Consider the following 13,493-nt stretch of genomic DNA (forward strand, 5'->3'; position numbering starts at 1 on the left):
CGAAATATATTGCTGTTAATTTTTTCTCAACCACGCCACTGGGCTGGACAACAACTAATGTCTGTTTAGCCATGCTAGTTCAGGACAATCAGATAACTGGCAATCAAGCTGAACCAGCCTACAGTTGCATGATGTTCCAACCATCGGGCTAGTATAGGACAATCACATTTAGTCCAAGCCGGGTTTAAGAAATAAAACAAGTAAACTATCCCAAAGACTAATCACAAACAACCACTCGGGCTAGTTTAGGCACCACTGACCCGCATTGTATCTAACATGTGTATAATGTGCTCCTCAAACTCCCCTTTCTATTTGGAGAAACTCTCGTATTTTTGTGCCAAAACTTTGTCACTATATCAATGACTTCCGCACTTAGGCTGTCTCTCCTTTTCTTGCATTCTAATGAAGCCCATAGACTTTTTGGATCACGATGATCGTGTATTGCTTCTGCTCTGTGTTCAACCAATGGAGCCATGTTGGTCCTTCTAATTGACAACATCCTTGACATTGTGCGCCCAAGCCATTTCTCCTTTGTTTCAGGGGACACCAACATAGCTAATGTCACCCTCTTTGCACCTAGTCGATCTAAGATGTGCACCCCTTTTATTTTTTTAGGCCATTTCTCAGGTTAGAGAGCATCGCCTCTTGGGCATGCATCTCTCGAGGTGTTGGTAGGGTTGTTACTCTATGACTTTAGGGTGTAGGATAAAGTTTGTGAATACTCAAGACTAGTAATCACTTGAGTGGCCTGACGTTGATGCCTCAAATGCTCCCACCATTCGTGACACCACAGCTCATGTTCTTCGCTCTGATGGAAATGATCGAATGCATGTATCGGATGCATATGAATGGTGTCAAAGTTGTAAAGTATGCCAAAAGTTTGGAATGTGACAATTGATTCCTAGGCCCTTAAAGTCTATTCCAGCATATCGACCATTTGAGAGGTGGGGGTTGGACTTTGTGGGACCACTCCCTTGCTCATCTCAGGGCAAGCATTATTTATTGGTGGCCACAGATTATGTGACTCGGTGGCCAGAGGCCAAGGCCACAGTCAATAGCAAGGCAAGCACAGTTGCAAAATTTCTCTTTGATCAAATTAGATGGATCTTCACTTCGGCTCCTTTGACTCAGCCCCGTTCCCCTTTCCTCCATAGCCTCATCTCGGTATGGAGGAAGCTGCGACACAGCCTTTCTCAGGCGAGCTGGTAGCAACAGTAGGTACGGCACGTGGGATCCATGCTCGACGAGTGGAGATTGATGCTGCCATCCCTGCATGTTGGAGGATTCCCGTAGGCACTGGACAGCTCTTCCCAGGAGATGAGAGGTGGCTAGGACAGTTCACTCCACGAGGCATTCCTTTGGTGGTGGCAGGCCTCTTCTTGGATTCTTCGGTACATTTCTTCTCCATCACTGATGACAGTCGCCTATAGAGCAGAGAGGCCGTGATCGACCCCCAGCTTCCCTGGCAGTGCCTTTGCATTGTAGGGCTGCAAGGGAAGACTTGGCATATAGGACCCCTGATTATGCAGGACCAGGATTGGAGACTCTGGATATGGGAGGGCCGTTCCTTGTCAGAGGTGGAGTGGGACCCAAGGGAGTGGCTTTGGCCACCGTCGGAGACCTCAGAGAACCCTACCCCCTTCTTTTCTTACAGTACATGCACGGGCCGGCGTGCTCTTGGGGCTCTCCAGTGTGGGCTACCCACACAGGCACATAGGTGGTATGCCCAGGGGATATCCTTGGTCTTTCTTTGCACCTTCTGGAAGACTCTTTGGGCCAGTTGGCATCCGAGGAAGATCTCCTACTTCCTTTGGATGGTGGCACACAAGGGGCTTCCAGTTGGTAGCTGGCTGAGAGAGATGGGGTAGGAGGGGCATTGTCAGATGTGTCTTCAGGAGGAGGAGTCCCTGAAGCATTGCCTTTGGAGCTGCTCGCACGCGCAGACAGTTTGGAAGGGAATCATGGGGATCTTAGCTAGGGCTACACCCGAGCTAGGACCGATCACTTGGGGAGCCGTTTGTTGGTGCAGCACTGAGCCGGGACATCACTTGGCCTATGAGTTCTCTAGACAGGATCCCATCTTTTTCATCACGCAGGTCACTTGGGCATACATGGACAGCTTCCCGTGGCATTTGACAGAGACAGATGTAGGAGCGACGCCTCGGCACCCAGTTTGGGAGATCATAGGGAGCATCACAGGCTGGCATATCTGGACTTCCAGATGCACGCAGATTGTAGGAGCTCAGACTTCTTCTACCACCCAGACCCTCGCAGATATCTGGAGCACGATCATTCACACGCTCAAGGGTCAGTGGGATCAGATTCAGGGAGAATCCCGGGCAGGGAAGGAAAAGAGATGACGTTTCCTTCACGACTGGGACCACCGGGAGTTATTCTTCTAGCACTCCACTCAGAGTCTTCAGTGGCATTACGCCCCTCCACCGTGGCTGTTTGTCCACTCTCCGATGATTATGCCCTAGGAGGCTTGTATTTAGCTTTTTGACTTCTCAGGCTGAATCCGTTTTTTGTGATTACAGCTCGTTGGCCTTCAGGCCTTCTTGTACTCTCGCTTTCAAGTAATATAACTAGCACTACTTTTTGCGCAAAAAAAAAAACCTAGGTGGCATACTAACTGAGCCACTAACTAGAGTACATAAAGATAGCTGTCATCTAGATGTTATCCATGGGCGGTGTACCGACCGCATCTGCAGCTAACAAGTTGGTGACATAAATGCACAACGGTCATCTTGGCATATCACTAGTGGAGCTCGATATCTCAACACTCCCCCTCGAACTCAATCCCAATTCCTGCACACCAAGTAGGTCTTTAGACTTGCGCAGCTTCTCTGCATCCAATGCCGTAGTGAATATGTCAGCTACCTGATCCTCTATGCTGACATAAACTAGATCAATAAACCCTTCTAGTACCTTCTCCTGCACATAGTGATAATGCACCTCAATGTGCTTTGTTCTAGCATGATAGACTGGGTTATTTGCCAATTGTATACTGCTCATGTTGTCACAATAAATGACAAGTGGCCCATCTATCGACTGATGCATATCATAAAGTAGCTTACGCAACCAAGCTACCTCACATGCAGCCATTGCTGCACCCATGTACTCAGCCTTTGTGCTTGACAAAGCAATTGTAGGCTGTTTCTTTCTACTCCAAGTGACTGCAACACTCCCAAAAGAGAACACATATCCACTGGTAGATCGTCTATCAGAAATACTACCAGCCCAATCAGCATCAGTGTATCCATGCAACTGTATCTGAACCCCAGTCTCATAAAATAGTCCATATTGCAATGTGGACTTCACATACCTCAGTATGCATCTAGCTGCATCCAAATGTGGTTTCCTTGGAGCCTACATAAAGTGACTTACCAACCCAACAGCATAGCTCAAATATGGCCTGGTAATAGTCATATAAATCAAACTTCCTACTATGCATCTGTACATAGTAGGGTCTTCCAGAAGCTCACCTGCATCTGAGCTCAGCTTCACATTCTGCTCCAAAGGAACTAAAATAGGCTTACAGCCTGTCATCCCATATTTGGACAACATGTCCAATCCATACTGCCTCTGCAAGAGCCATATCCCACTTGTGGATCTGATCACATCAATATGCCCAAGAAGTAATGCAGCTCTTCCAAATCCTTCATCTCAAATTTCTGCTTCAATAGCATTTTCACATGAAGGATATCTTCATCACTATCACCTGTGATGATCAAATCGTCAACATAAATGACAAGCAGCATAATGCCTTTCTCTGTTTTTCTCACAGAAAGTGAGAAATCTGCCTTGGAAATTTGAAAGCCAATAGTGACAAGATACTGCCCTATCTTGTTAGACCATGCTCTAGGTGCTTGCTTCAAGCCATACAAGGATTTCTTCAACCTGCAAACAAACTCAGGATGAACAACATGAACATAACCTGGTGGTTGCTCCATATAGACCTCTTCTTGCAAATCACCATGCAAGAAGGCATTCTTTACATCCATCTGATGTAAAGACCATCCCTTTGATGTAGCCATAGCAATGATTGCTCTTACAGTTGCCATCCTTGCAACCGGATTGAATGTTTCTTCATAATCAATGCCATATATCTGTGCATACCCCTTGACAACTAATCTTGCATGTATCTATTCACAGAACCATCTACATTGTGTTTCACCTTATAAACCCACTTGCAGCCAATTGCATTCTTGTCTTTAGGCAAAGGCACCAATTCCCATGTAGCATTTTCTTCCAAGGCATCCATTTCTTCATCCATGGCTTTCTCCCATTTTTCTTTTCCCATGGCTTGCTCAAAAGAAGTGGGTTCTGGTTCATGTATCACTTTGACCATATAGGCATAGTGAATGGCTGTAAATCCATCATATTTCAGCCTATCCATAGGATACTTAACTCTGGTAGACCTCTGCAAAATAGGCTCATTACCAGGTGCTCTCAAAACATCCCTTGTCTTCCTTACTCCAGGTGTGACCACAGAAGGAATACCCAACTCATCATCAAGGCTCTGTTCTGAGCCAGTGGATTTACCATCCACATAAGAGTGACCTACATTCACATCAACCATGGGCTGATCTACTTTCTCTTTTCCCTTTCTTGATACTTGCATACCACTATCTGCATTGCTTTGAGGAGATTCTCCTGACCTCAATCTGCCTGTCCATGGCAAAGTATGCGAACCACTGCTAGAGGACACTATAGGTCCACCAATATTTTGTGATTGCTGTTGTGGATTCTGTGTAGCATTGCCATTTTGTGCATCTACATCATCAATCACATTTACTGGTTTATATGGGCTGCTCATCTCATCAAAAACAACATCTCTAATCACTATAAACTTATGAGTAGAAGGGTTATAGCATCTATACCCTTTCTGCTACAGAGAATAACCAATAAAAATGCACTTCTCAGCTTTTGGATCCAACTTGGATATCAACTCATCTGGCACATTAACATAAGCAATGCAACCAAAAACTTTCAAATGAGAAATATCTGGTTTCCTACTAGTATACCTCTCCTTTGGCGTCATGCCATGTATTGTTGCAATGGGAGTCCTATTCATTATGTAGACTACTATAGCAACTGCTTTAGCCCGATAATAATCTGGCAGGTCTTTTTCATTGAGCATGGCACGAGATACCTCTCCAATATGCCTATTTTTCCTTTCTGTAAGTCCATTTTGCTGTGGGGTATGATTGCATGAATATTGCTGCTTTATGCCATGCTCCTATAGGAACCTTGCAAACTCATTTGAGAGGTACTCTCCCGCTCCATCTGACCTTAGGCATTTTATTTGCAGGCCTATTTCTTTTTCATCCATAGCTTTAAAAGCTTTGACATGCCAAAATACTTCACTTTTCTTTTTCATAAAATACACCCAAACTTTTCTGCTGTAATCATCAATAAAAGTGACAAAATAATGATAGCCTCCGATAGATGCAGCTTTAGTAGTCCACACATCAGAGTGGATTAATTCCAATGGCCTCTTACTCTCTTGAACATGTCTAGGAAATGGTTTCCTTGCCTGTTTTCCAAATTGACAAGCTTCACATACCTTATGCATTTTTGCAACCTTGAACTTAGGCAATCCTGCAATAATATTTTGGGCCTGCATTAATTTAAGTCGCTATACATTAACATGACCAATGCGTTTATGCCAGATATCAATATCTGCAACTACACCGGTCCCATGTGCAAACATTGCTACACTCAATTCAAGCATGTCTGCATCCAACATAAACATCCTACCCTTCTTCTTCCCTTTTGCTATCAAGCGACCTTTATTTTTCATATCCTCAACAAAGCATCCATGAGGATTAAATCTGACTTGCAAGCCCTGCTCAACCATTTGACCAACTGAAACTAGGTTCTTGGTGATATTTGGGACATGAAATACATCAGACAGGTATTTCTTTTTCCCATCCTACATAGACAAAGGAATTTTACCAATTTGCACAATAGGATGTGCAGTATCATCACCAGTTTCCACAAATCCTGGTCTTTCCATTTTCCTTGCATCCAACATCCATTTTGCATGACCTGTCACGTGGTTTGATGCACCTGAGTCAACATACCACACATCATTGCTTTCTTCTGCACTGGTCATGTGCTGCACCATAAACAAATGCTCATTTCTGTCATCACCCTATCTACTAGATGATGCATAATTGCCTTGCTGCAATTTTCCATTCATGATGTCATTCTGCTTTTTGTAACAGTCTTTAGCCATATGACCCATTTTACCACAGTAGTAGCATTCAACATTGCTATTTGCATTTTGGCCTCTCTGCCATCCACCACGACCTCTTTGGCTCCCCCTGCCCCTAAAGTTACCACATCCTCCTTCATAGGACTGTTTTTTTTGAATTTGCTGCATATTCTGATTTCTGCCACGGCCTCCAGATCGGCCTGCTCTACCTTTGCCTCTACCTCTTCTAGCATTTGAGTAGAAGACAGCTTCTTTTGAAGTTTCTCCTGAAGAAGATGCACCACCATTTCTCTGCTCTTCAGAAATTAGAAGAGCAATCAACTCCCAAAAATCAAGAAAATTCTCACGAATGGCAATGGATGTCCGAAACTGTGCATAATCCTTTCCTAGACCATTCAAGGTCACAGAAACTAAATCATCATCTTCCATTGGCGATCCAATAGAAGCAAGTGCATATGCAATCTTCTTCACCTTCATGTGGTAATCATTGATGCTTATATTTTCTCTCTACACATTATGCAACTCCTGCTTGAGCTGCATTTTCCTGGCTTGTGTGTTTGTGCTATACATTTTTGTCAAAGTATCCAATGCCTCCTTTGGCATGCTTGCATCCTGAATATGCACAATCATAGAATCTGAAATATTGATAGACAGCTAGTACATAACTTTTCTGGCTCTCTCATGCCATCCTTTAAATGCCTACAACTCGTGTTGATTGGGAACATTAGGAATAACTGGTTCTTGTTCAGCTCCAGTAATGAACTCCCAATAGCCTTTTCCCTTAACTTCCATGCTGGGAAGTTGTTCTTGTCAAGCTTTTCTATGACAATCTATGAAAGAGCATTAGACGCCATTATAGAACACTGCAAAATATTCTATCACTGCAAAAAACACAATTACCTCACAAGGGCAAATCTGCAAAACTGACGAAAGTGGTATTTGACCACACAGTCACTTCCTAGTGATGATTATGCATCAACAGGCAATAAGAATGATTCTATCACTCCCAATATCTCTATGCACAGGCATACAATTGCAATTTTTACGGCAACTTTTCACCGACCTACAAAATAGTGGTCGCACAGAAAAAATAAGGCGCTTTTATGAGTGCCTGTGAAAAACTTCCGCCATCAAAACGGGCCCCAAAATGGCCTCGAATCAAAAAAATAATGTCACCAAGGCTTCGACCTACTCGTAGCTTATACTACCCTCTTGCCACACCGCGAAGGGCGTCCCAATCTGAGACAGTGCACTCTTGCACTTTCTGGCTATGCTACCTGTAGAGATTTGCTCCCAAACTCGAAAAAGGAAAGCAACACTAATCCTCTTACCAAGACACCACGAACTTGTTTTGCTTTCTTGAGCTCCTTAGCACGAACCAAGCTCTAATACCATGTAAAGAGAGTGGGAGAGAAGTAAGGAGTCTCACTTGCAGCTTTCTCACATACACAATGGGGGAATACACACAAAGGTGGAGGCTGAAAACAGTTTTCCTCTTCTTAGTTGTGAAAGCCAAAAGAACTCTCTCTTAGTACAAAAGGAATAGATGAACCCTATATGTGGGTCTCAAACCAAACTCAACTAACCTAGGTGGCATACTAATTGAGCCACTAACTAGAGTACATAAAGATAGCTATCATCTAGTTGTTATTCATGGGCAGTGTACCAAACTTTTGCTCCCACTGCCCGCATGGTTACTATCCGGACAGTGATTGCTCTTGCTGCCCACTTCCAGTGGTCTATTTTTCAAATGGATGTGAAGTCCGCATTCCTTAATGGAACCCTGGAGGAGGAGGTATACGTGGAGCAGCCACCGAGCTTTCAAGATCTAGGGTCCCCATTAAAAGTCTGCAGTGAAGAAGGCATTATACGGGCTGAAACAGGCCCCCAGAGCTTGGTACCAAAGGATTGATATATTCTTTTAGAAGATAGGCCTCAGTCGGAGTCCTTCTGAGGCAAACCTTTACTTGTTCATTGAGAAGGGATTGCGATTGGTACTCATCCTCTATGTTGATGATCTTATCTTGATAGGTGATCATGTCAAGAAGATTTCACAGGTTAAGGAACTACTCATGTTTGAGTTTGAGATGACTGACCTTGGGTTATTACATTACTTCCTTGGGATTGAAGTAAAGCACGCCAAAGACAGGATCTTCATTTTACAGGATATATATTGCAGAGAAATTCTGAAGAGATTTCAGATGGAGGATTGTAGAATAGCATTAACTCCCATGGAGGTCGGGCTCAAGCTAAGTGTTCACGACACATCTCAGCCGGTTGATACTCCCTTGTATCAACGATTGGTAGGAAGTTTGCTTTACCTTACCAATACACGACCTGATATTTGTTATGCAATTGGGCTATTATGCCAGTTCTCTACTTCTCCCAGGAAGAGTCATTGGGATGCAGGTTTACGGGTGCTGAGGTATCTAAAGGGTACTTGCACCTATGGGATCACCTACACCAAAAGCATCGAACAAGGCGGGTTCTGTGACAGTGATTAGGCAGGTGATGCTGACACCAGAAGATCGATAACAAGATATTGTTTCTTACTTGCATCTGGTGCCATCTCTTGGCTAAGTAAGAAGCAACCCACAGTGGCCCTTTCATCTACAGAGGCAGAATACAGAGCTGCCTGTACAGCAGCTTGTGAGACACTGTGGTTGAGGTGGATTCTGGAGGACATGGACATGTGTCAGGAGGATGCGACAGTGCTGATGATGTGTGACAATCAGAGTTGCATAGCTATTAAGAATCTTGTGTACCATGCGCGGACCAAGCACATCGAAGTTCATTACCATTTTGTTCGAGAGCTCATCATCGACGACGTGATCGAGCTTATCTACTGCCCCACTGCCGACAACTTGTCCGACCTCTTCACAAAGGCACTCCCTCGAGAACAGATGGAGCACCTCATCAAACGCATGGGGATTGGCCCACAGTTGTGACATTGAGGGGGGGTGTTAGAGACTCACTGTGCCCACCTGTGAGCCCCCGTTTTGAGGGGACAAGGGGCAGTGAGAGGTAGGAGGGATGGGAAAGAGAGACCCAGACAGACATCATAGGCAACCAGCACACGGGCTGGTTGCTGTCTGCAAACAGCAGAAAATTAAGGGGGGGGTCCTGTGCCTCCCTGGAAGCAACAAAGGTCTCATGGACTGGCTGCACAGGGCACCCTTTTATAGGGGCCTATGGCAGGGCCAGTCGGCCCAACCAGGACCACCGATCAGGGCCACCCTAGTCGGATTTCCAGAACATTCTGGTCGGCCACCAGTTAGGGGACCGACCGTGCTGGTCGGCCCCAGTCCAGAAGGCCTGGGTAGTGCCTATAAAAGGCCCACACTTGCCTCCAATCCATCATCCAGTGTAGGACAGAAAGCCTCAGTCATAGGCTGTGCTGTGCACTCAGAGCTGGTTTCTTCTGACAGAGAGAGTTCCTTCAGTTCTCCTCAGCACTTGGCTAAGTTTTGTATTGCTCCCCTGGAGCTAGTTTTCTGCCCACCATCTGGTGGATGAATATATTCTCTCTCTCTCTGTCTAAGTTATCTCTGAGTGAGTGTTTATTGCATCTGTGATCAGTTATCTGAGTTGAGTGTCAAGAAGAGTGGGAGAGATCTTGACTGGAGGTTTGAGTGATTCATTCCCTTGTATTTTTCAACACACTGGTCCAGCTTGGGTGAGTGTCGAGTGGGGGTATGAAATATATATATATGCACACACACTTATATATACAAGTTGCATAACTCGTCTACGATGGGTTAGAGATCCGCTCCTGTGTACATGTGGTTGTGTGTGTACATGTGTTTGTGTCATGTGTGCATGAGTTGACCATGCTTGTGGAACTTGCACCCAATGGTCGAGGGTGAAAGAATATATATATAATATTATACATACATTTATACATATCCACACTCTAGGACTATTAGGGGATGCATTTTAAATCAGAGTTCCGTGACAAAGCAAAAAACTTTATACTCCTCCATCTCGTGGAACAACTATAAGGACAAATCAAAATAATATGGATAGTGAGAAGACCATTTATTCCAAAACCGAATTACATGAAAGCCCATGGGGCCGTTTTACAGTGTCTGAATCCACCATTAGATGTGTTTGTTTTGTATCTTTGTTTACATTAATTTGTTGTGCTTGATGTAAATTATTCTAATGATATGTTGAATAATGTTTAGCTCTTGAAGTGAGCTCAAGGGGTTCACCATGAGAGAGACCTCTCTCATGGTGAACCCCTTGAGCTCTCTCGTAGAATTTTGCCACATTCTAGGGCTACAAATGATTGAGCTGGTGATGGATGGATTGGAATTCAGGGATTGGCAAACGACCTTTTATGATTTTTGAAAGACGGGGGCTGATGCATTCAGGCACAGGAGGGCCTCCCATAGGGGGGCAAAGGAGGCCTTTGCAAACCATGTAGAGCCTCTCTTCATCTTCTTCCTCTACTCCTCCTGGAGCCCCACTATCCAATAGCACGTATTTGCTTAGATCCCTGCCGAACCCACCTATGGTGCACTCTTCTGTGACCGTGCCCCCAAAAATGGTGTTACTTTGGTTACTTGGGACAGCTATAATTCCTATCTTGTGGAGCTCCTCCTTGTCCTCCAAGCACACCATTATTAGGACTGTTCCATCATCTTCGACGCACCCCAGCCGCACCATACAAACATCCAAACATGCTAAAGCTCTAGTCGCTTGCTTATTTGCATCCCTAGGAAGCTTCTTAGTAGCCACTGTCATGCTGAATCGTGAATGGTTGTCACTTGTGCTTACTAGATAGATGATCTGAAACTTGCCATCTACTGTCCTGCACTTTACGTGATCAATCTCACCTTTTTCGGTGGGCACCGAGTCAGGCATCCAAGTGCTGGCCTCCAGTGACATGATCCGTTCGCCATTGCTACAAAAGAGGTCATGGGTGGCTGCGCTACTCCCAGCTGCATCAGTTGCCTCCTCTTTGCAGATTGCTCTCACGTAACCGTTCACCTTCTTGCACGCTAGCTTAATCCCAGCTGCGCTTACCCCTTGTACCTCCACCTTTCTTCGAAAGCATTGTATCCCGCCAATCCATGGCTTTTTGGTATCACGATCAACATGACAATGTGAGTTGTCATTCCACCCACAAATTAGTGACTCCCAACTGTCCCGAAAATTGGGAGCCCAAGACATTCCGATTGTGGGGTAGCCCACCCCATCTGCGGCAAAGAGCAAAACTAGTGTGTCAGGATGACACTTCTGGGCTGCTTCAATGATCTGTTCATCCAAGGTCTTATTTGTTCTCAACTGCTCATTGCTTTCCACGTTCACACCTAGAAGCCCTAATATTGACAAGACTCTATCCTCCGGGTGGGAACAAAACCGCTCGCCAATCTTTAGGATAGTCAACCGTGGATCGCCCTTACCAGCTTCCTGCAACAGCCCAAATAGACCGCACAACATTTCCTCGTGCTTCTTGTTTGTTGATCCTTGTCCTATAATGATACCGGCTCGCACTATGAAAAGGTAGGCTTCCCTGTCGACGTAGTGAATCTGCTTTCCATTGACATAACTTGGCCCCCTCACCAGCATACCCGTCTTACACTTTGGGCAAACACCATCTACAGAATCGACAACATCTTTAGGAGCACGGTACATAGCATTATTTTCTCGGTGCGAAAATTCACGAATGGAAGGAGGATCAAACTCCAGCAAGTCTGAAGGAACGCAGCATTTACAGAAGCCCAAAGTGGAGTCCCATGATGTACAGCTTAATCCTTCCACCATTTGAACCAGTCTTGCATCCAAGTCTTCCACAAGGAAGGTCAATTTCTTAGGGAGGATAAATTCCTGCAGCGTCCACACCCTTTGAAACCACCTCGGCATCACTTCCTCAATGTCACTCCAAAGCCTATAACCTCGGCCAACACCAAAAGTCAGAACGTAACAACCTTGACTGCGGCTGTAGTAATCTGCCATGCGAGAGATCTCCCGACTTTTCTCGTCCTTACTTGTTTGATCAATACACAGGGCATCAAACCATAGCCTTTTCACTCCATCCTTCATGATCACAATTAGAAGGTCTCTCAGATGGTCGTAAGCTTCACTGGACTCAGGATCGTATTTGAAATTAGCATTTTCAAAAGCACGGTTGTAAGCCGGAGCACTCTCGATAGTATCTAAATCCATTCGCTTCGTCAGCATCTTACCGACTTTCTCTGACAACGCGCGAATATCTGCGCTCCATGTATGAGACAGTACATGGAAATCCCATTCCATTGGTTTTTCAAGGCGGATTCCTCCCGTGGTAGCGAGCGTGGCAGGGATATCGATTACTCGAATTGGCAGCACAGCCATTGTTCTCACCATTTTGTCAAAAACTGGGAGGTGTGGGGAGAGACAACGACAACTTTAGATATTCGAGCTGCGCATTCACAAGGACGACATGATCAGCATTTGTGAGATATTTACAATATCTCCACCACCCACAAGCCTACACTTGCATGATCTGAACCATATGTAAACCAGGCTTACACGCGCAACATCTGGGCTGATTAAAACATCGACAGGAATCTACTATCGTGTACAGATCACGAATCACCAGGAATCAATCCACAGTCCATATATCGATTTGAACGAGTATCAGCAAGATTGAATTTGAACGTATAGTATATTGGAAAAGATATAAGAGGAATGCAATCTAGGCAAGTGCGGAAAACTTGAGTACCTGGGGTGAGCTTGCAAGAAAGAAACGATGTTGAAACACGAATCGCTACGTGATGAACACTAGCAGATGAATGGCTTTCAGAACTGGACTCTGTTACTTCGTCAAGCGTTCTTAATTTATAGACGGTCTAGTCACATTCCTCGAAATTGCCTGCAATCTTCTTGGAACGGTGACTTTTTCTCGAGACGCGTCTAGAAACTTTCTTTTACGTGAGAACCTCATACACTAGTAGGAGGGGGCCTTCTTCCAAATTTTGGACATTTTCTAGCGCGCCAAAGAGATTACGTCAAGGTCCCACGGCGGTTGATCTCAACCGTTCGATTAGGAGCTCTTCATTTAAGGAAGACGAGATGATATGTAGCTTCGCACGTCGCCACGTCTGTCAACAATATCCAACGCAGAACATGGTTTCTTGGTCGTTGCCAAAGGTGAAAGAAGGACGGAACGATTGGTCCCAACCAGAATCCTAACAATACATGACCACAGCCTACCGCAGGACATTTCCAAGAAATGGCAATGGGAAATGGATGTGGCATTACATAGTGTAGATTAAGCATT

General features: G+C 44.9%; 1 protein-coding gene across 1 annotated transcript; it reads right to left on the minus strand.

Moving 5' to 3' along the window:
* Positions 1 to 10,504: 10,504 nt before the first annotated feature.
* On the minus strand, positions 10,505 to 13,019 carry LOC147900976 (uncharacterized). The gene is made up of 2 exons (XM_087376409.1): positions 12,936 to 13,019; positions 10,505 to 12,632 (listed from the first exon to the last, which is right to left on the minus strand). Exon 2 carries the CDS (start codon positions 12,575 to 12,577, stop codon positions 10,505 to 10,507), a length of 2,073 nt encoding a protein of 690 aa, XP_087232535.1. The 5' UTR covers positions 12,578 to 12,632; positions 12,936 to 13,019.
* Between the last annotated feature and the right edge of the window lie 474 nt (positions 13,020 to 13,493).

Source organism: Dipteris shenzhenensis, chromosome 6 (genome assembly GCF_047967505.1).
Source record: "Dipteris shenzhenensis isolate YYH24624 ecotype China chromosome 6, Dip_SZ_1.0, whole genome shotgun sequence".
In the NCBI taxonomy this organism is placed as follows: Eukaryota; Viridiplantae; Streptophyta; class Polypodiopsida; order Gleicheniales; family Dipteridaceae; genus Dipteris; species Dipteris shenzhenensis.

Excerpts from the sequence above, each read along its gene's own strand:
- LOC147900976 (XM_087376409.1), bottom strand. The coding sequence starts at position 12,577 with ATGGTGAGAACAATGGCTGTGCTGCCAATTCGAGTAATCGATATCCCT.